This window comes from Anolis sagrei, chromosome 3 (assembly GCF_037176765.1).
Source record: "Anolis sagrei isolate rAnoSag1 chromosome 3, rAnoSag1.mat, whole genome shotgun sequence".
NCBI classification, from domain to species: domain Eukaryota; kingdom Metazoa; phylum Chordata; class Lepidosauria; order Squamata; family Dactyloidae; genus Anolis; species Anolis sagrei.
In genome coordinates, this window is record NC_090023.1 from 187,523,689 (window position 1) to 187,545,943 (window position 22,255).

Below are 22,255 nucleotides of genomic sequence, written 5' to 3' on the forward strand. Positions count from 1 at the left end.
GCGTGCTTGCTCCATCCATGTTCAACATCTACACAAATAACCAGCCACTGCCAGAAGAGACAGAGAGTTTCATCTATGCTGATGATCGTGCCATTACTGCTCAAGCAGGGAACTTTGAGATGGTAGAACAGAAGCTCTCCGAAGCTCTAGGTGCTCTTACTGCCTATTACAGGGAAAACCAGCTGATCCCCAACCCATCTAAAAAACAGACATGTGCTTTTCATCTCAAGAACAGACAAGCATCCCAAGCTCTGAGGATCACCTGGGAAGGAATCCCATTGGAGCATTGCAGCATACCCAGATACCTGGGAGTCACTCTGGACCATGCTCTTACCTACAAGAAGCACTGCTGAACATCAAGCAAAAAGTGGGTGCTAGAAACAATATCATACGAAAGCTGACTGGCACAACCTGGGGATCACAACCGGACACAGTGAAGACATCTGCCCTTGCGCTATGCTACTCTGCTGCTGAGTATGCATGCCCAGCGTGGAACACACCTCACCACACTGAAACAGTAGATGTGGCTCTTAATAACACATGCCGCATTATCATGGGGTGTCTGCGCCCCACACCACTGGAGAAATTACACTGATTAGCTGGTATTGCACCACCTGACATCCGCTGGGAAGTAGCAGCCAATAGTGAAAGGACCAAGGCAGAGACATCTCCAGCTCATCCCCTGTTTGGGTATCAGCCAGCACGTCAATGATTTAAATCTAGAAATAGTTTTCTAAGATCTACAGAGACACTTGCTGGAACACCTCAGCAAGCGAGAGTCCAAAAGTGGCAGGCTCAAACCCAGAACCTCAACCAATGGCTGATACCAAACGAGAGACTCCCCCCTGGGCACACGGAAGACTGGGCGACTTGGAAGGCGCTGAACAGACTGCGCTCCGGCACCACGAGATGCAGAGCCAACCTTAAGAAGTGAGGCTACAAAGTGGAATCCACAACATGCGAGTGTGGAGAAGAGCAAACCACTGACCACCTGCTGCAATGCAACCTGAGCCCTGCCACATGCACAATGGAGGCCCTTCTTGCAGCAACACCAGAAGCACTCCAAGTGGCCAGATACTGGTCAAAGGACATTTTAATCAACTACCAAATTTGCAAATTTTGTGTTTTGTCTGTTTGTTTGCTTTGTTCTGTTAGAAATGTAATACAATTGACTGGTTGCCCTGACACAACAATCAAATAAGCAGAAGGATTTTTAATGAGATGTGCTTTATGACATCTGAAATGGATTCTAAACTATTTAAACTAGTATAATTAAAAGGATTGTTTATTTTTGTGTTTTCTAAATCTTATATTTTTAGCTTTACTTTAACTTCAGTTGAGATCTGCCATTGATCCAATGTTGAGGGAAAGGCAGGATACACACACACATACAAGTGGCACAAGTAAAACTAGCTTATGTTTATGTTTTCAGGGCCTAAATCACTTGAAAGTTACAGTCAGCACTTTAACTTGGACCTAAAAATAGAATGGAAAGTATAATAAATTCAGTTTTCAGTTATGGCAAATGACATTAAGTCAAAATACCATCTAGGACACGAGTATATGTATTCCTCCCAGAGACCACTAGGGGGCAATGTTTTATTAGAGCAGCGTAAAAAATTATTATTAACTCCCTTGAAAACTCATGGATTACATGAACATATACTGCTGAGCACTTAATAAAAAGCTCCTCTTTTAGGTGCTAATCCCCCCTGCATATGTGTAATGAACCTACAGTTAGCATTAAAGCCAATTTATGATTGAAAAATCAATCCTGGGGATGCAGTAAATGAAGTGCTTCATAAAACTTGCTGTGATTCAAAGTGTTTGTATGAATGTACTGTCGAAGGCTTTCATGGCCGGAATCACTGGGTTGTTGTAGGTTTTTCCAGGCTATATGGCCATGTTCTAGAGGCAATTTTTCTCCTGACGTTTCACCTGCATCTATGGCGAGCATCCTCAGAGGTAGTGAGGTCTGTTGGAAGTAGGAAAGTTTATATATCTGTGGAATGACCAGGGTGAGACTAAGGACTTTTGTCTGCTGGAGCTAGGTGTGAATTTTTCAACTGACCACCTTGATTAGCATTTAATGGCTTGGAAGTGCCTGGGGGGAATCTTTGGTTGAGAGTGATGTGATGTGCCTGACTGTTTCCCCTCTGTTGTTTTGCTGTTGTAATTTTTGAGTTCATAGGGTAGGTATAAGTAGAAACAAATATGCCAGCAATTAACAACAAAGGCCCCATCTACACTGCCATATAATCCTGTTTCTAAATGCAGATTAACTGCATTGAAATTGATTAAATGACAGTGTAGCTTCATATAATCCAGATCAAACCAGTTCGTCTGCATTCAGAAACTGGATTACATGGCAGAGAAGATCCAGCCAAACAAACCAAAACCTCATTAATAGCTACAGAAGCAGGCCATCTCTTTAAAGTGGGATGAGCAACTGCAAAACATAGCGAATGGTGTTCTGAATATCCAGCACATTTGAATGAAAACACTCTATAGATACAATTTAGGTTGGATCTACACTGCTGTACAATGCATTTTGAAATCGTATTATATGGCAGTATAGATCTTTTTTTTAATACAGGGTCTGAAAATGGGAACTTTTTCTTCCAGATGGCATTTGGGGAGCAACATTCTTTGTGTCCCTTAGAGACCTCTATGTGACCTCTTTTCTCTAATATTTTGTGTATCCTGAATGAACATTTGCACCATTGATGAATTCTAGGTATTTCCAAAAAAATTTTGCGATACAATTTTTTCCATACCTAATGCAGAAGGAGACAGAGGCTTGGGAGGTAATATGGACGAACTGGGAGGATCAGGCTTTGATGTAGGCTTGATAGATCTGTTCACCACTGGGGCTTAACATACAAAGAAAACAAAGATAAATTGGTCCACATACATGTCACGTTGAAGTCATAAATAACACGAGACAGGAACATATAGATTTTTTCGGGGGGTAAGTTTTATTTGCTATTTGCCCATGCTATAAAATTGCTCTTTTTATATCATAAACAATGTACAATGTCCTATCATTTGGAGCAACATTTAAGTATGTTTTAAGTCAGAGATCGCCCTGAGTCGCCTGCGGGCTAATATGGGCGGGATATAAGTAATGTAAAAAAAATAAATAAATTTTCCAAATGTTAGTGTGTTGGATGCAGTATGTAGATGTGTCATGTGAAACTAACAAGAAACCTCTGAGGCTCCATTTACATTGCCACCGTGGCACAATGGGTTAAACTTTTGTGCTGCTGAACTGCTGACCTGAAGGTTGGCAGTTCGAATTCGCAAGATGTGGGAGCTCCCATCTGTCAGCTCCAGCTCTTGCCAATGTAGCAGTTTGAATACTGGGGTTCTGTGCATAAACAGAACCAGTAAGAATACAGCCCTTACCGTTTTGTTCTGGAAGAGGGTTGAAAATGTACAGAAATCTGTTTTGCAAAGTCTAAATTCGGCCTATGTTTCTGTGTTTGTGCTTTCAAGTCACCTCTATGTTTATGGCAATCTTGTGAGTTTTGTTAATGTCATAGGATTATTTTACATGCAAATTTGTCAGTTTTTAAACCAGTGCCATCATAGTGCTTTTATATTTGGATAGTTTGCGGGAATATTTGGTCCTCTTCAAAAGAAACAGCTACAAAAACTTAATTTGCAGGTACTGCTCTAACAATAGTCTTTTGAAGTCTTTCTCAAATCCATTCTGATACATATCAGTACTACTATAATTAATTTATCTCCGTGAAACTTTGGCCGTTTCTACACTGCCATATAATCCAGATTATCAATGCAGATAATCCACATTATCTGCTTTGAACTGGATTATCTGAGTCTACACTGCCATATAATCCGGTTCAAAGCAAAGAATCTGAATTTTTATATGCCGGTGTAGAAGAGGCCTGTGTATAAAATAATCCAAATAGTTACGTTTTTCAGGCTGTGGTGGGCTTTCTTCAGTGGGCTCAATATAATTATCTTCTTCATCATCAACAGGTATAACGTAATCTGCCTGAGGGAACAAAAAGAGATGAATTAATATATAGAATGGGTATAATGCAGGGTATAATCCAGCCATAATATTCTCTCTCTCCTTAGTGCAGATCTTTAAGCATGACCGTAAACTCCTCGCTTGAACCAAATGAGACTTAACTTTGCTCATATTGCAGTTGCATATCCCTTATTGGTGACAAACCAATAGTTTGTGTCATTGCTGCATCTCTCTAGCCCAGCAAAGTCATTAATAAGTAATAAATAATAAGCACCTAGCGACCAATTCCTGCGATGGTTCTCATCTTCCTAATGCCACGACCCCTTAATATAGTTCCTCGTGTTGTGATGACCCCCAACCATAAAAATTATTCTCGTTGCTGTAAATTACAAAATTCTCTGTAATTTTGCTACTGTTATAAATTGTAATGCAGGCATCTGATACACAGGGTATATTTTCATTCACTGGACCAAATTGGGCACAAATACCTGATACATCTAAATTTGAATACTGATGGGTTTGGGGGAGGATTGATTTCGTCATTTGGAAATTGTGTTGCTGGGATTTCTTGTTCACCTACAATCAAAAGCATTCTGAACTCTACCAACAATGGTATTGAACCAAACTTGGCATACAGAACTCCCACGACCAATAGAAAAGACTGGAATGGTTTGGTGGGCATTGACCTTGAGATTTGGAGTTGTAGTTCACCTACATCCAGAGAATACCGTGTACTCAAACAATGATGGATCTGGATCAAACTTGGCACAGATACTCATTATGCCCAAATGTGAACACTGGTAGAGTTTTGGGAAAATTTGGGAGTTGTAGTTGCTGGGATTTCTAGTTCACCTACAATCAAAGAGCATTGTGAACTCTACCAATGATGTAATGGAACCAAACGTGGCACACAGAACTTCCATGACCAACAGAAAATACTGGAAGGGTTTGGTGGGCATTGACCTTGAGATTTGGAGTTGTAGTTCACCTACATCTAGAGAGCACCGTGTACTCAAATAATGATGATCTGGATAAAACTTGTCACGGATACTCAATATGTCCAAATGTAAACACTGGTGGAGTTTTGGGAAAATTTGGGAGATGCTGGGATTTATAGTTCACCTACAATCAAAGAGCACTCTGAACCCCACCAATGATAGAATTGGGCCAAACTTCCCACACAGAGCTACCATGACCAACAGAAAATACTGTGGGTTGTTGTAGTTTTTTCCGGGTTATATGGCCATGTTCTAGAGGCATTTTCTCCTGATGTTTCGCCTGCATCTATGGGAAGCATCCTCAGAGGTAGGTTATATGGCCTCTAGAACATGGCCATATAACCCGGAAAAACCTACAACAACCCAGTGATTCCGGCCATGAAAGCCTTCGACAAGAAAATACTGTGTTTTCTGATGGCCTTTGGTGATCCCTCTGACACCCCCTCGCGACCTCCCACGGGTCCTGACCCCCCAGGTTGAGAAACGCTGAATTCTGTATCGTTGAAAACATTCATGCTGAGATCATTAATTATAAATACAGTGATTATATTTTTCATCATCATCATCAAAAGAAAAAAAAGGCTTTGACGTTCATCTTCTGCCATTGATTTTGAGTCAATTTAACAGTAGCTTTTATTATCTCACTCTGCTGTGTATACTACAAATATATGAAGCTCTTTGCTAATGGTAAGCACAACAGTTCTCAGAAATAGGCAAGGCCTTTCCATTCCTGAATCCTGTGTGAGTGGAGAAAGAGAAATGCGATTAATTTACATAATAGGTGAATGAGCCTCAGGAAATGAGAGCAGCCTATCCTCCTTTCTTATGTGCTGCATGTTTCATCATGCGCGTCAGACAATTTGTTTTGAAGGTTGACATGACTAGGCTCTGGACCTAATGAATAACCTGATTTATTTATTAACTGTTACCTCATCATCATTTAGCTTCGGTGGAAGTTTTGGCTTCAGAGCAGCAGATGGTGGCGGCATAGTAGCCGCTTTCTTCACTGTTGATGAAGACTGGCTTGGCAGTGTTGGCAATGGTTTCGAGACGGGCCAAGGCTTCTGTTGGCTTGACCGTTTATTGTCTATAAACAAGAAACAGGAAAAGAATGAAAAGAATAAAACTTAATTTTAGAACACTGTCTGCACCCCTTTCCATTATTTTTGGAAGCAGGTTGTTTTCCTGAATGTGTCCACTCATAGAATCATAGAAGAGACCTTCTGGGCCATCCAGTCCAACCTACAACAAGGGGTAGGAAAAATCACATTCAATGCACCCCTGACAGATAGCCATCCAGCCTCTGCTTAAAAGCCCCCAAGAGGGAGCCTCCAACACACTTCGGGGCAAGGAGCCCCCGGTGGTGCAGTGGGTTAAACCCCTGTGCCGGCAGGACTGAAGACCAACAGGTTGCAGGTTCGAATCTGGAGAGAGGCGGATGAGCTCCCTCTATCAGTTCCAGCTCCCCATGCGGGGACATGAGAGAAGCCTCCCACAAGGATGATAAAAACATCAAATCATCCAGGCATCCCCTGGGCAACGTCCTTGCAGACGGCCAATTCTCTCACACCAGGGGTCACTCCTGACATGACAAAACAAAACAAACAAACAAACAAAAAACTCCAGGGCAGAGAGATCCACTGCTGAACAGTACTCAAAATGTAGGAACTCAAATGTAGGAATTATATAATAATAAAAAAACTTTATTTATATACCACTCTAACTCCCTGAGGGGACTCTGAGCAGTTTCCAAGTCACATCATCAATACATACATAGTAAACAACATAACCATAAGATTAACAAAACAATCTCTATAAATAAAAATGTAATGTTAGTTTGTGGGATTAACAGAACTCGAAAACCACTGGGGGAGTTGACACCAAATGTGGACAACATACACCTAACCCAATGTATGTCCTTCACTCAAAAAAAAATGAGTTTGTCATTTGGGAGTTGTAGTTACTGGGATTTATAGTTCACCTACAATCAAAGAGCATTTTGAACTCCATCAATGATGGAATAGAACCAATCTTGGCAGATAGGCCTCCCATGACCAACAGAAAACACTAGAAGGGTTTGGTGGGCATTGACCTTGAGTTTGGGAGTTGCAGTTCACCTACATCCAGAGAGCACTGTGGACTCAAACAATGATGGATCTGGACCAAACTTGGCACAAATATTCCATATGCCAAATATGAATACAGATGGAGTTTGGGGGAAATAGAGCTTGACATTTGGGAGTTGTAGTTATTTGGATTTATAGTTCACCTACAATCAAAGAGCATGATGAACCCCACGAAGGATAGAATTAGGTCAAACTTCCCACACAGAACCTACATGACCAACAGAAAATAATTAAGGCCATCCAACTCCCTTCACGAGGGCAAGAAAACGTAATCAAAGCCCTCTTGACAAAGAGCCATCCAGCCATAGATATAGATATATATGATTTCCCACACACAGAGATATAATATCATAGATTTGAAAGGGACCCCTAAAGAAGGACAATTATATGTTGCTATTCCAGAGTAGGCAAACCATACAATCTCCACATCAACACTGACAAAGAAACAAGAAATACTGTTTACCCACAAGCATAAAGAAATTACATATATTAGAAACCAACACTTTCTCATTACTTTATTTTCCAGATCATCAGACTGGGCCACAGCAACGCGTGGCAGGGGACGGCTAGTATAAGCATAAAAATGGTCACCAAGACAATTTAAAAGGCTGGGCCTAGATTAGTGCAAACTCAAAAATTCTAGGGGGCCCGGGAATTAAGTACAGTGCTATAGCAGGCAACAACAATAATAGGTATGGGCCTATGGCTGTTCATTTCTGGGGCCTATTAGAGGAAGTGACCTGGGTAATTGGTAGGAAGAATAAGGCCATAGTCAACAATGTCTAGGGCTGAGTTACAACTAGTCATTCTCAAAAGCTTGTAGAAACCACCAGGTCTTCAAGTTCTTCTGAATTGAAAATTTCAGTGGTATGTGCTCCTAGTTAAATGCACACTGCAGTATCACAGAAGAAAAATGTATACATGCCTCTGCAGTTATAATTCCCACTGAATTCAATTAAACTTAATCCCAGCTAAGATACCATAAAGGCTTACAGCTTTATTCTCTTTCTAGAATTAGATTGGTTTCATATGTGAGCCTGGTGCAGAGGAATTGGAAGTGAAAGTGCACGGTGATTCCCATTCCTTCATATCTCAATTTGATTTGTATTAGATTGCACAAGACCAGATATACTTTTTTTGCAGGTGCCACATGTAAAGTGATATCTGGATGTGACATATTTCAGTCAGTCAGTCACTAGCTTTTATTTTGGTCAACACACCATCGGCTAAGTCAAGTGAAAGTAGAATAATGGAATACAACATTTAAGTAATTAATAACATCACATTTGGTTTATGATGAATGAAAACAAATATCACCATTGAATTACTGTCTTTATAATCTAAAGCAGGAACTGATGGCCAAATAATAAGTCCCAGCAAACAACACTTTCTCTTGAAATATTTGCTAGTATTTGAGCAAAAGTAGTAGCCTGAAAATTTCCTGGAGTGTCAAATACAATATGTAAATTTCTACATATACAGAGGTATTGTCCTAAAGCAGAGCTTTCCAAACCGTGTGTCCCACTGCAATGTGTAGTTGTGTCACATGAATGTAACGAGAAACCTCTTGAATCTGTGAAATAAATGGGCCAGCTTTAACACAGCAAGTTAATCACCAGCTGCAGCTGCAGTAAATCTTGCCAACTGAAAGGTTCATAGTTCAAGCGGATCAGGGTGAGCTTCTGACCTTCAGCCCAGCTCCCCCACCCACTTAGTGGATCAAAAATAGCAATATAAGTAGATGAATAGGAACTGCATTAAGCGGGGAGGTATTTTAGGCACGCCGTTTCAGAAGGAAGTTTACAAACAAAGACAGCTTTTTGGCAAGGAGATGGAGTGACCGAGCACAGCCTCCAAAAGATGCCAAATTATGAGAAAAAAGCCGATATATACATCTCTATCTGTTGTCTGTCTTGTCAGAAGATCCCTTTAGGTCAGAACTTTCCAAACATTTTGTGTTTGGTGACACACCTTTTTAGATGTGCATCATTTTGCAACACAGTAATTTGGTTTCACTAGCAAACCACATATATGGTTTGCTAGTGAAACCGAGCGCAGCCTCCAAAAGATGCCAAATGAGAAAAAAGCCTATATATACACCTCTATCTGATGTCTGTCTTGTCATTCTATAATTGGCATTGAATGTTTGCCGTTGATGTGTTTGTGATCCACACTGAGTCCCCTTCGGGGAGAAAAGGGTAGAATGTAAGTACTGTTAATATTTTTTTTTAAAAACGAACAATAAATCATATATTTCTAAAAAATATAAAGGAAATGTTTTCATGATATATGTTGTGTCCCATACATTTCATTATTATGACTTATATATGTGGCTAGGGTTAAGCTTTGGTTTGATAGTGAAACCAAAGTACTGTGTTGCAAAATGATGCATATCTAAAAACATGAAATGTTTGGAAAGCTCTGACCTAAAGGGATCTTCTTCACAAAAATTCCATCTATAGGCTGCTGCTATTATTTTAAAATTGGGTACTATGAGAAGTCATAAAAAAACTGGCTTGGGAGACGATCAAAACAGCACCACTGAAAGCATCAGGTATTCCGATTCTCTTGATGTAAGATCTATTTTTAACATAGTTGTTTGGCATTTACTTCTGCTTCCTTTGGATACTATCTCAGTGATGATGTTCAGCAGAGAAGCAAGTATGAGGAATGAGACAGCATTATTACCTGCATATTCTCCTCCAGAACAGGAGAAGGCTGCTGGAAGTTGTTTCTTTTCTTGCTCGCTTGGAGGTGGCTCATAGCTGTCATCACAGTTCTCTTCAGAAGGAACCACGTATGTCTCAGAATCAGAGGGGTTATCAGGATTCTCATAATCGCTATCCTAGAAAAAGGATATGGCCCATTTTAAGCCATTTTTTAAATGACACAACACACTTTGGGCTCAAAGTGATCCTTTTAATAATGTCAGAATATAGTTGATAGAGCAGGGTGGTGATGGTTTGAATGTTGGGCTAGAAAACTGGGACACTTGGGTTGGAATTCCTGAATGAGAAAGTACTGGGTGACCTTGGGCAAGTCACACTCTCTCGGCCTTAGAGGGAGGCATAGGCATTCTGTCAAGAGAACCTTGTTTTTGGGTTGTCTTACTGTCACCTTAAATCAGAAATGACCTGAAGGTACACAACGACAACAAATATAAACAGTTATTCTCCCAAATCCATTATCTCTGTCTTGACATTTTTAATTGACTCCAAGCAAATTTTTTTGGGGCATAGATTTACTATGATTTAATATACTAAGCCCACGAACATATTATCTGTGTTTCATTTATTTACTTTTCTTTCCTCCATCTTCTTTTTGCACTTATGTTAAGATAGACAGATTGTTAGACAGATACATGAAAAAGTTTGTATTTGGATATGTATATTAACCACCCTTGACTCTCATGATCAATTGTAGATTAGTTATAACACAAATATTTTTTTTACCATTTGACTAACCACTCAAGCACAATTCTTTATTCATTTCAACACTCCCACACTAAATGGAAAATCAACCCGCAAAAAAAAAAATAATAAAAAAAAATGATGGAGATGCAGGATAAATATGTGTACATCTGTTTATTGACAACAAGCCAAAAAAGAATTCTAACAACAAAACACTAATATTTTTGTTGATGACATCTCAATGGCTTTTAATTAACTCTATCTCTCTCTGTCTCTGTTCCTCTGAGTGAGTGATGGTTACACAGTAGAGTCTCGCTTATCCCACATAAACAGGGCAGCAGAATGTTGGATAATAAGGAAGGATTAAGGAAAAGCCGATTAAATGTGAAATTCTGTTAGGATTTTACAAATTAAGCACCAAACCTTCATGTTTTATAACAAATCAACAGAAAGAGCAGTTCAATACATGGTAACGTTATGTAGTAATTACTGTATTTATAAATTTAGCACCGAAACATTGTAATGTATTGAAACAGCTATGGATCAGGATGGGAGGTGGTCTGTGTTGGATAATACAGAATGGTGGATAAGCGAAAGTTGGATAAGAGAGACTCTACTGTAGTTATGACTTCTTCTTCCTCCAGTGAGCTTAAGGCAGTGTTTTAGATTTTGGAAAATCCATCTTGGCATAGACATACTTAATGAAATATATCTTGGAGACGCAACCCAAGTCTAAACATGAAATTCATTTATGTGCCATATATGGTAGATCTTGTACACATAGCCTAAATATAAATTTATGTAATATTTTAAAATACTTTTCTGCATGAAACAAAGTTTGTGTATATTGAACCAACAGAAAACCAAGTGTGGCTAGTTTTGGATTTTAGAGTATTTCAAAATTAAAGTAAGACGCCATGACCCAGATTAGTGTGGTTTTAGATGTGTGATTGTTATACTTACAAAATCTGACCACTGTTCCTCGTCTTCTGCAAAAATGAAAAATTAATTTGTTAGCCAAAATCTTTTTTCAAAACACATATTAGCCTGTTGCAAACGCACCTACACATTGAGTATCCCCTAGCCAAAATGTTTGGGAGCAGAAGTGTTCTGTATTTTGGAGTTGGGTTTTTTGGGGACTTTGGAATGGTTGCATATAGATAACAAGGTCTCTTGAAGATGAAATCTAAGTCTAAATGTAAAGTTCCTTTAAGTTTTGTAGTCACCTATCTGGCAGTGACTGGCTACCTCTGAACTTAAATCCCTATTGTTACAGGAAATCAATGTTCCATAAAATAAAAGGAAAATAAGGCATTTTGTATAGTCTGAGCTTTTGAGTTTAAACTTTAAATCATATCCAGAATAGCCTTTCTCAAAGTGTAGCCTCCAAATATTAGTACCTTTCTCTGAGAGCTTGATAAATACTACTTTTGAAGCCAAGGGCTTGTTTTGGTTTAATCTTGAGAGAAGGAACATTTCTACGGCTTGTCTGTTCATGTTTAATCACACAGAAAGTATTTCCAATGTTTTCATTGCACTGCTTAGTATTAGTATTACACACATGCCCATTATGCTCAATTATGCAATTGAGGCCCTCTTACAGTACATTTAGTATTCACTAAGAGACTCTTGAAATCTTCCTCAAGTAATGTGAGAGCCACTTTTCAATAGGTGGTTTCCATACCCATTAAATATCCCATCCACGAGAAAGTTGTATGAACTTGAACTGTAGAATTGGCTCCCATCCCACGAAGAAATGTCTCTTACTTTATACATACATATATGAGCCTTGTTTAGCAAAATGTCTGCAACTATTTAGTAAACAGCTTTTTAAAAAATCATATCCATACCGTAGTCTACAGGTGGTACACTGGGAGGAGGAGCTTTGCTTGTCAGCCTGTGAACAGTACAAGTAATATATTTAATTTCTGAAGCATTCAGTAAGAGTTGCATGGCAACAAATGGCTGGCAAAAAGCAAAACAAAATTAAGCTTATGACATCAGACTCTTATAGTTAATGAAAGTTTAAAGCCACTTAGCAAGAGGAACATAACAACGCACGTATCTACACAATTCTATTCAAAGGATGTTTCTACGCACATGCATGACTAGTTCTGCAGGGAAAGACAAGGCATAGATGGTTAGTTTGTTAGAATGTAATATGGAGAATGCAAATTAGCACATGGTTCCTATAATTTTAATGTGAAGCTTTAGGCTGAAATGCACTCAGCATTTCTTGTGTATTCCAATCTCAAATAAGATGTCTCATCCTCAGACTGATATCCAACGTTATTGGGGTTCTAATCTGACTTACTGTTGAAGTTTCAAGTCTGTCGTGCATAAAAATGAAGGTGTGCCAGTAAATGGGGAATCCCTCCAAGTTGGGTAGAAGCCTATATCATTTTAGGTAATTCTTCCCAACATGCCACCTCACATAGTTTAGGCCCCAAGGGGAGAATGTTGGGAATGGTTTCACATTGCTTCAGAGAGGGCTGGGCTTTAGCACAGCAGATTAAACCACCAGATACAGAAAATCCTGTCGATTGAAACGTCGACAGTTCAAGCCCGGGTTGGGGTGAGCTCCCACTGTCGGCCCACCTTCTGCTCACCTAGCAGTTTGAAAACAGTAATGTGAGTAGATAAATAGATACCGTTTTGGCGGGGAGTTAATAAAAGATGCTCATGTAGACATGAAGGTGATTTCATTGGGAGAGTGTCTAAAGACAACAAAGCTCCTCGGCATGGAAGATGGAGCAATAGCACCCCCCACCCCTTGGCCAGAGTCAAGCACAGCTTTCAGATGCTAGAGATGGAAAAAGATGGGAAGCCTTTACCTCTGTTTATGTACTGACTTTGTTAATTGTATAATTGGCATTGAATGTCTGCTGTATGTGTGTACTATAATCTGCCCTGAGGCCCCTCGGGGAAGAATATAAATAAAATTTATTATTATTATTATTATTATTATTATTATTATTGAGATTCCAAACTTCTATCTCATAAACTTCCTTAAATTTGGATAAAGGTGCTTGAACTGTTTCAGGGATTATTCTTCTTGGATTAACAAACTAGAGAGATGAATAGAATTTCATATTATGTCAGGTTGGCAAGTGTCTTTTTTGGCATGAAGTTGGCCTTTGTATCTCCCCTTTTATCCACCTTGTACTGTTCTATTGTATCGCCGTCACACAGGTTCAGCAATGTATCTCTGCAGATACAGGAGTTGTACTGTATGTATATCCTTGAAAGCATGCTTTTAAGTACAAGGTATTATATTTTGAGAATGGAGCATGCAGTGAAGTGCTAGTAAAGCATCTTCCAAAATTGACAGTTGGAAGGAGAAATATTCAGAGTTTCCATTTCTGGACTTCCAGGATTACAAAACCAACTCGAAGTTTGAAAAAGTTCGTTTAACACCATTTTGGGGGGGTGTAGTAAAAATCTCCTCCTCTTTCTAATCTTGGTAATTTTTAGTCCAGCTTTCTTGCAACCAGGACACGTGTAATCCAACACATTTGGAGCTTGGGAGATTCTGAGTCAGACAAAGCTTGGCAAAGTGACTAAGCCCACTGGGTAATTTTGGGAGAACTCATATCAAGCTATGGGGCTAGACCATATTAAGTTTTTTGTGTGTGTCAGGAGCGACTTGAGAAACTGCAAGTTGCTCCTTATGTGAGAGAATTGGTCATCTGCAAGGACATTGCCTGGGGATGCCTGGATGTTGTACCATCCTGCGGGAGGCTTTTCTCATGTCCCAGTCCCTGCATAGGAATCGGGAGCTGAGAGATGGGAGCTCATCCTGCTCCAATTGGGTATAAATGAGAGGAGTGAATCTGAATGTTGCTTTGTAAACCAGAGACCTTGGAGAAAAACACAAAACACCATTACACTAAAAGCAGGCAACAGAACTCCATGCTGAACAACCAGAACATGTGCAATTCTTAAATGATCATACCGGTCCCATGTATTTTTTCCAGTTTTGCATATTAAGGCCACGTGTTCATTTTGGAACCTAAATATCAATAGGAGAAAAGGGAAAAAGGTTGTAGGTTTGTCAGCCTACAAAGGTTATGCTTATCATGGCCTTGCTTATAAATGGAATTAAATCATGACTGCATCCTAGTCATAGCTGTTTAGTATCACTGAGGGCCCGTCCAGACACTACCTTTATTGCAGTATCTACCGCAATAAAGGAGGGACTGTCCAGGCAACGTTCTGGATGGTCCCGAATTAATGAGCTACAAACCAGGGTTTTAATTAGATAGTGGATTTATTCTGCATCTTCTTGAAAGACACGGGATAAACCCACTACTTCCAGTGTCTGGACTACGGTCCACACACCATTCCTACAGTTTACTGGGCTAAATAAGCCCGGTAAACTGTGGGAATACCCACCCCTCCCCCCAAGCCCCCAGACCCTTAGAAAAGTAATGGAAACTTACCCGGCCTCCATTACAGACTTCGCCCAGCTCTCCCGGCGTATAGAAATGATGCACCAGGAGAGAGGGGGGAGGAAGGAGAAGGAAAATCGCTCCCTCCCGCTCTCCTGGCGTGTCATTTCTACGGGCCGGGAGAGCTGGCCAAAGCCTGCAATGGGGGCTGGGTAAGTTTCCATTACTTTTCTAAGGGGTCTGGGGACTTGGGGGGAGGGGGAGGGCCTCCGGTCGTTCTCTCAGGCTAGCCTCGAGAGAACATCTGGACACCCACCTCAGAAAGCACGTGCTTTCTGGGGTGGGTGTAGACAGCCTCCTAGGAACATCCATGTTTTTAAAACGCAGATGCCTCTGGGATAAAAGGCTATCTGGATCTGCCCTGAGTGAACAACTACACTTCTGTTCTTTTGTCAGTGGTTTTCAAACATTGGTCCTTCAACTGTTTTGGACTTCAGAAACTGCCCTGGTCAGTTTCTGCCCTGGTCAGTTTCTGAAGGGGATGGGGAAGTGCAGACCAATGGGGTCCCACCAGGGAAATTTATCAGAAAATGTAATAGTCGCTGTTGTCCAGAATTCATAGCTAACCTGACCAAGGGATCCCGGAAGCTGAAGTCCAAAACATCTGTATGACCCAAGTTTTGGAACCACTACTTTGGATTCTAAAATATCCATCTGCGAGTTATTTAGTTGCTTCCTCTTGCCACAGATATCATGTAGTTGGCATTTAAGAGTGCAATTCCTGGGCATGGTGATGTCTTCAATGCATGTTCTTCTCTGCTGAAGTCAATGAGATGACACCATAAGAGGTCATGCATCCTTGCTGAACTGGTTTGAGGATCAAAGCTATAAAACGTTTACAAGCTTGTTCATAAAAAGAACTAATGGCTAATTGAGTGAAGAACTGGTTGGGCTTGACTGTTGTGACTTTTAAGAGATGCAGACAGTGATGCTTCTAATTGCATCAGGATATACATTATCATTTAGTAGCATCTACTGATGCCGTAGATGTTAAAGGGGTAGATGCAGGGCCCTAGAAAAAGAAGAATTCCCACATGATACAACAAATCTGGCAAACAACAACAAATCTGTGTTTTCCTTCGCAACAAGGCCTTTTATTAACCCAAGAGAACACACGTGGACTTCAATTCATCATATATTATTATTATTATCGTTACTGATTTTACAAGATACAGATATTCCATCATGAATCACTGCTTCCTCTTTTGGTTTCAGGTCCGTTAAAAGTTATCAACACCCCCGTTCTTTTCATTGCTGCTTCCTCTTTCTTTCTATGCTTCAATTCATTTCCTTGACTTGCTCAGCATGGGGAAGCATCAGAGCGCAGCCAGCTTGCAAAATGTCACTGGGATGTTTCTGGCAGTCGTGCAAGGGTCACAAAATGGTGACCTAGTTCTAGGACTCAGAAATAGCTTTGCTGTTGCAGTCAAAACTTCCTCTTTTTTCTATTCAAAAGAACTCAAATATTTGCTAAAGACTTTTAGATTTGGTTATGTTGGAACCTGCTAGCTTCCTGCTCACTTGATATCCCAACTTGAGAGATTGCTTAAGTGATACTTGGAAAGGTGTTAACATGACATCCTATGCACACAAGGCTATTCAGTCATTGTTTCTCAAGGGCTTATACATCAATAAAGAACTCATTAAAACAGATTGTTGCCAGCTTCAAGACAACTCTTTCATTTAAATAGTAAGGACTTTTTTTGGGAAAGGAAAAACAGCTTGCCTTGTAATTGCACCTACTATTGCTTCACACCCTGCTTGTAAATAACTGGTTTGGGGCTGTGGGACTAGAAGCATCTTTTGTTTATTTTCCGCACCTCTACCTATTATTTTGCAATAGGAGTGAGCAAGATCCACTCCTCCAAATAGACTGTAACTTACAAACACTCAGGTCACAGTGAGAAGTGGTTGGAGCTACAGTCCCATAACTGCACAGATGAAAACTGTGTCTAAGCAACATTAAAATGTGGTCAAGATGGCAAAAATTATTAACAAAGAAGATCACGCAGGTTAGGAAAGATTGTAGAAGCTTGCTTTTGTTTGAGCCTTTGGAAAAGGACAAGATTGTGGGTGACAGAGGATTAAACAAGTCTGTCCCTACCAAATCACGATAGTCGCAGTTGTTCTTAACCTGTGGGTCCCCAGGTGTTTTGGCCTACAGCTCCCAGAAATCCCAGCCAGTTTACCAGCTCTTAGGATTTCTGAGAGCTGAAGGAACCACAGATTGAGAACCACTGGGATAGTGGAAGGGTATGCAACTCAATAATATATGAAATTGCAGTGCAACAGTTTTAGTCCATATCTGGTTTAAAGCATACACCTTGGGACCATAGTTACCTCACTCTTTTTGTCGGTGTATTTCCCTCTTCCCCAAGTGAGGCCATTTCTACACTGCCATATAATCCAGATAATCAAATCAGATAATCCAGATTATATGATTTGAACTGGATTATATGAGTCTACACTGCCATATAATCCAGTTCAAAGAAGATAATCTGGATTTTATATGGTAGTGTAGAAGGGGCCAGAGTTAACCTACAAGTGCTTCACTGTCACCCTAGATTTCTTTTTTTTTTTTGGGGGGGGGGACATTTGTGTGAAAGGGGAAAACTATTTTTTCTTTCTTCTAATAAATCCTTTATATTCACTGGGGTTGAGGAGACAGAACCCCTGTGAAAACAAGAAATCATGAATAAAGAAATTACTATTTTATTAAACTTGAGATAACACTTCTATAGAAAATTCTATGTCTTCCAGCATAACTCTATGGTTGACTTCCACTGGAAGCCAACCACAGAATCGTACCAGAGGAACTCGAGTTTCCTAAAGAAATGGTCTTTCTTGAGATCTACAGGTCCTTCAACATGGTTGGAGGAAGTTGATCATACATTTACACTGAGATTCATAGAGGGCGCTTCCAGACAAAACTAAAACTTGAACAAAAATGGGTTAAAATAAACCGCTTCCATGTAGGTTCTGGTTTTCACCTCCCACACAAACCCCGGGCTTTCCCTACGGGGGTGGTTACATACTATCTCGATTGAAATCAGGATACCATGAAGCCACCCAGAAGCTCCAAATTTCCCTCCTGAAACTTACTGAAAAGGGTCCCTGGCAGCCATGAAGCCCTCCCTCCAGTGTTCTCCTGAGTGGAGGAAATGGTGCCTAAGGAAGAGTGAGAAGGAAAATCCCTGACCCCACCTCTCGTCTCCTCACATGTCATTTCTTTCATTCAGGACAACACGAGGAGAGGCTTGATGGTTGCCAGGGACCCTTTTCCGTAAGTTTTAGAGGAGGAATTTGGGGCTTTTTGGAGCCCGAAGAAATGAGATGGCTATGGGACTGACCCCAGGACTTTCAGTAAGGCCCAGATTTGTTGAGGTGTTTAATTAATGCAGGAACTGGGAAACCCAGGTTTACTCTACATTAATCGCTTTCACCGGAGGCTTCATTTGGACACCTTTGGTAAAAGCAAGACAGATCCCATGTTTTGGTCCTGTCTGGAAGCCCCCAGATAGAACATTTTAATCAAATTTGTGAATAATCAAATCTTTAAAAGTCAAAATGGAAAGTGTGGAGGGACAACTGTACTGAATTATGATTTAAAAATCATTCAAGGACACCAGTGGGGCTCACCCACTCTTATTCCTTATTCTCACACTGGGTACAGGCCTAAAGAAGAAAGGCTCAAAAGGGAGTAACCGGGTCATAGTTTCCTGATCCCAATTTAAGAGCTGAGAAGATGTGCAAGAACTCTCAGAGAGCTCGAAGGCAGGTTTCGGCTTGAAGGGGGAAGATAATATTTACAGGAGTGACGTGTGAGCTAATGGGAAAGGATTCCACTTCCAGTGTGCCTTTTTGCAAGTAGTCTATATTTAGACCGCTATGTCAAGGATAAATACAGAGTTAAATGCACACACAGTAGTTTTGGCACAGAGGAATGGCTATTCTCGCATGCTTTCGTACAGTGGGAGAACAACACTATGTTTGTTATCTTTTTTATCACGTCTGTTGAAACAGTAGTTGTTCAGACAAGTTATTAATGTGTCATTGTCAGTGGAAAACAAGAGTACAAATGCCAATGTTGGAACTTGTTGCCCTGTTGAGAGGACAATATACAATAGTTAGCTTTAAAATGTTACTCCAGAGTTATCCTCCTTAGGTTTCGGTATTTTAAAATTACTCTGCCACAGCTTTAATGGAATTTCTTTGAAAATAAGCTACAGAAGTGTTGTTATTAATGCTGTGAGGACAATGATTCCTGTTATTACAGGTTGAATATCCCTTATCCAAAACGTTTGGATCCAGATGTGTTCCTATTTCAGATTTTATGGGATGTTGGAATATTTATATTTTCATAATGTGATATCTTAAGAGAGAGGATCCAAGTCTAAATATGAAATTCATATTCATCTGTTTCATATACACAGTTCTAAAATAATTTTATACAAAGCATTTTAAATAATTTTGTTCATGAAACAAAGTTTGTGTACATTGAACCAACAGGTGAGATGTCATTACCTCAGCCACATGTACGGACCATTTCACATTTTTGAGAATTTCAAGTTTTAGAATTCTAATAAAGGGATGCTCAACCTATACCGATTCCTTCTGTTGAAAAAGACAATGCTTTGGAAAAGACATTCACACTTATTTGGGAGACAAAAAGTTACCTTTCCCTCCTGGCAGCAAACTCCACTGGCATTTACCTATTAGTAAACATGTTTAGGCGTATACAGAACCAGTAGCAGTTCAAAAATATGCATTAAAAACTAATAAAAAAAGGACAAGACATGTAAATGGCCGATACGCACAACTTACTTTTTGAACTTGCTCATTATTCCACTGTCATTTTTCTTGATATCATGTACTATCTTTTGAAGTTGCCTGTAGGAAAGAAAACAGTAACATATATAATTAGACGGTCTGTATTTTAATTGAATTATAGTGTATGCTACAGCATGCGTAAGCAGACCCTCCAAGTCTTCTGTTTCCCATTGTTTGTTTGCCACTTCTCATGTTTTGACTTTTTTGTGCTTGGAGACGTGTTTAATTTTCTTGGAGGGTGTTGGTAAAACTTGCACCAATGTTATTTGTAGTTGTGTCATTTGAAAGAATCTTCAAGTGCAAAACAAGTCAGTGATCAGATGACAATGATTCAGTCTATGTCCTGAGAAACAACTTAAAAGGCATATTTTCAGTTCCCCTCCTACAGAAATCTTTGGTACTCTCCATTTGACAAGTACTAAACGAACATGAAACAAGTGTTAGCTAACTAGTGTGTGTCAGTAATTTGCAGGGTCGTAATAATATAGCACACATTCATTTTTGAAGCTATTTTCCCCTTTTTTTGATGTTCTGTGCCTTCAAGTTGGTTCTGACTTCTGGCAATTCTATTTTCAAGGCAAGACTGGAGTAGGTTTGCCACTGTCTCTTTCTGAGGTTTGCCCAAAGTTTCCATGGCTGATCAGGATTTGAACCCTGTTTCTCTCAGGCCCTGTCTACACTTCTATATAAAATCCAGATTATCTGTTTGAACTGGATTATATGCCAGTGTAGACTCATATGATCCAGTTCAAAGCAGATAAAGTGGGTTATCTGATTTGATAAAATGGAGTATATGGCAGTGTAGAAGGAGCCTCAGAAGCCTCATACAACACTCACATTACTAAAACATATACCAGCTTTTTTTGTGTGCCAGGAGCAGCTTGAGAAACTGCATGTCGCTTCTGGTGTGAGAGAATTGGCTGTCTGCAAGGATGTTTCCCAGAGGACGCCTGGATGTTTTGATGTTTTACCATCCTTGTGGGAAGCTTCTCTCATGTCCCTGCATGGGGAGCCGGAGCTGACAGGGGGAGCTCATCCATGCTCTCCCCGGATTCAAACCTGCGACCTGTCGGTCTTCAATCCTGCCGGCACAAGGGTTTAACCCACTGCACCACTGGGAGCTCCATCTTGCCAGCTCTGACAACCATAGACAGAAATTGGAAATACTCTGCAATGGACTTTAACATTCTATTGATAGGAATTGAGACTACAGATAAGACATCAGAAGAAGATATATCTCAATACGTCTTATTCCTTCATAGTTGCTCTTCCAAGGCCTGGGCCCCTTCTACACTGCCATATAATCCAGATAATCAAAACAGATAATCCACATTCTCTGCTTTGAATGGGATTATATTCAGTCCGACGCCACTCTAATTGCCATAACTCAATGCTATGGAATCCTGGGCACTGTAGTTTGGTGAAATATCAGCACTCTTTGGCAGAAAAGGCTAAGGTAAAGGTTCCCTCTGACATTAAGTCTAATTGTGTTAGACTCTGGGGGGTGGTGCTCATCAATATTTCTAGGCTGAAGAGTCACGTTGTCATAGACACCTCCAAGATCATGTGGCAGCATGACTGTATGGAGGGTTGTTACCTTCCCGCAGAAGCAGTACCTTTTGATCTACTCATATTTGCATGTTAGGTACGCCTAACAGCAGGAGATCACCCCGTTCCCCAGATTCGAACCGCCAATCTTTCGGTCAGCAAGTTCAGCAGCTAAGCGGTTTAACCCACTGCACCGTGAGGCTAAAGACTCCCATTATTCCATACCATTCAGCCATGATAGTTAAAGTGGTGTCAAACTGCATTAATTCTATATTGTATGTATGCATCCTATATTGTATGTATGCAAGGTATTTTGATTAAGATGCATACATACAATATAGGATGCATACATACAATATAGAATTAATGCAGTTTGACACCACTTTAACTATCATGGCTGAATGGTATGGAATAATGGGAGTCTTTAGCCTCGCGGTGCAGTGGGTTAAACCGCTTAGCTGCTGAACTTGCTGCTGAACTTGCCAAGCATACCTTCAAATAAGCTCCAACACTTTGCAGTGATATTCAATAACTGAGTTATCAGAAATCCAAATCCCTGAACAGACTCAGAAGTGGAGTAGATCAAAAGACAACCTGGCAAACTGGCACTACCTAAAAGAATCCCACACCTTGTGTGACTGTGGAACAGAACAGACAACTCCGCATCTGTATGCTTGTCCACTATGCCCTGCCTCATGTACAAAGGAAGAATTGTTGGAGGCTACAGACAATGCCGTTGCTGTTGCCCGTTTTTGGACAAAAGATATTTAGCCACTTGTGCTCCTTCTATCTTTATCAGTTTTATACTAATTTATGCAATGCTTTTGATATAAAATAAATAAATAAGAAATCCAAAATCATCCACTGAAATGATACCTCTGCTTTCTAATGG

General features: G+C 40.1%; 1 protein-coding gene across 6 annotated transcripts in view; it reads right to left on the reverse strand.

Annotated features, from left to right (window-relative positions):
* BLNK (B cell linker) overlaps nt 1-22,255 on the reverse strand; it is a 171,230-nt gene that overhangs the window by 32,147 nt on the left and 116,828 nt on the right. For 2 of the 6 annotated variants that reach the window (XM_067465746.1, XM_067465751.1), the window contains 8 exons: nt 19,810-19,875; nt 14,490-14,546; nt 12,385-12,431; nt 11,498-11,523; nt 9,813-9,969; nt 5,928-6,085; nt 3,940-4,021; nt 2,778-2,873 (listed from right to left, as the gene is read on the reverse strand). In XM_067465746.1, the coding sequence (XP_067321847.1) occupies nt 2,778-2,873; nt 3,940-4,021; nt 5,928-6,085; nt 9,813-9,969; nt 11,498-11,523; nt 12,385-12,431; nt 14,490-14,546; nt 19,810-19,875 (689 nt within the window). The remainder of the gene's footprint in view (nt 1-2,777; nt 2,874-3,939; nt 4,022-5,927; nt 6,086-9,812; nt 9,970-11,497; nt 11,524-12,384; nt 12,432-14,489; nt 14,547-19,809; nt 19,876-22,255) is intronic. The other 4 variants (XM_067465748.1, XM_067465752.1, XM_067465747.1 and 1 more) reach the window with 3 other exon arrangements.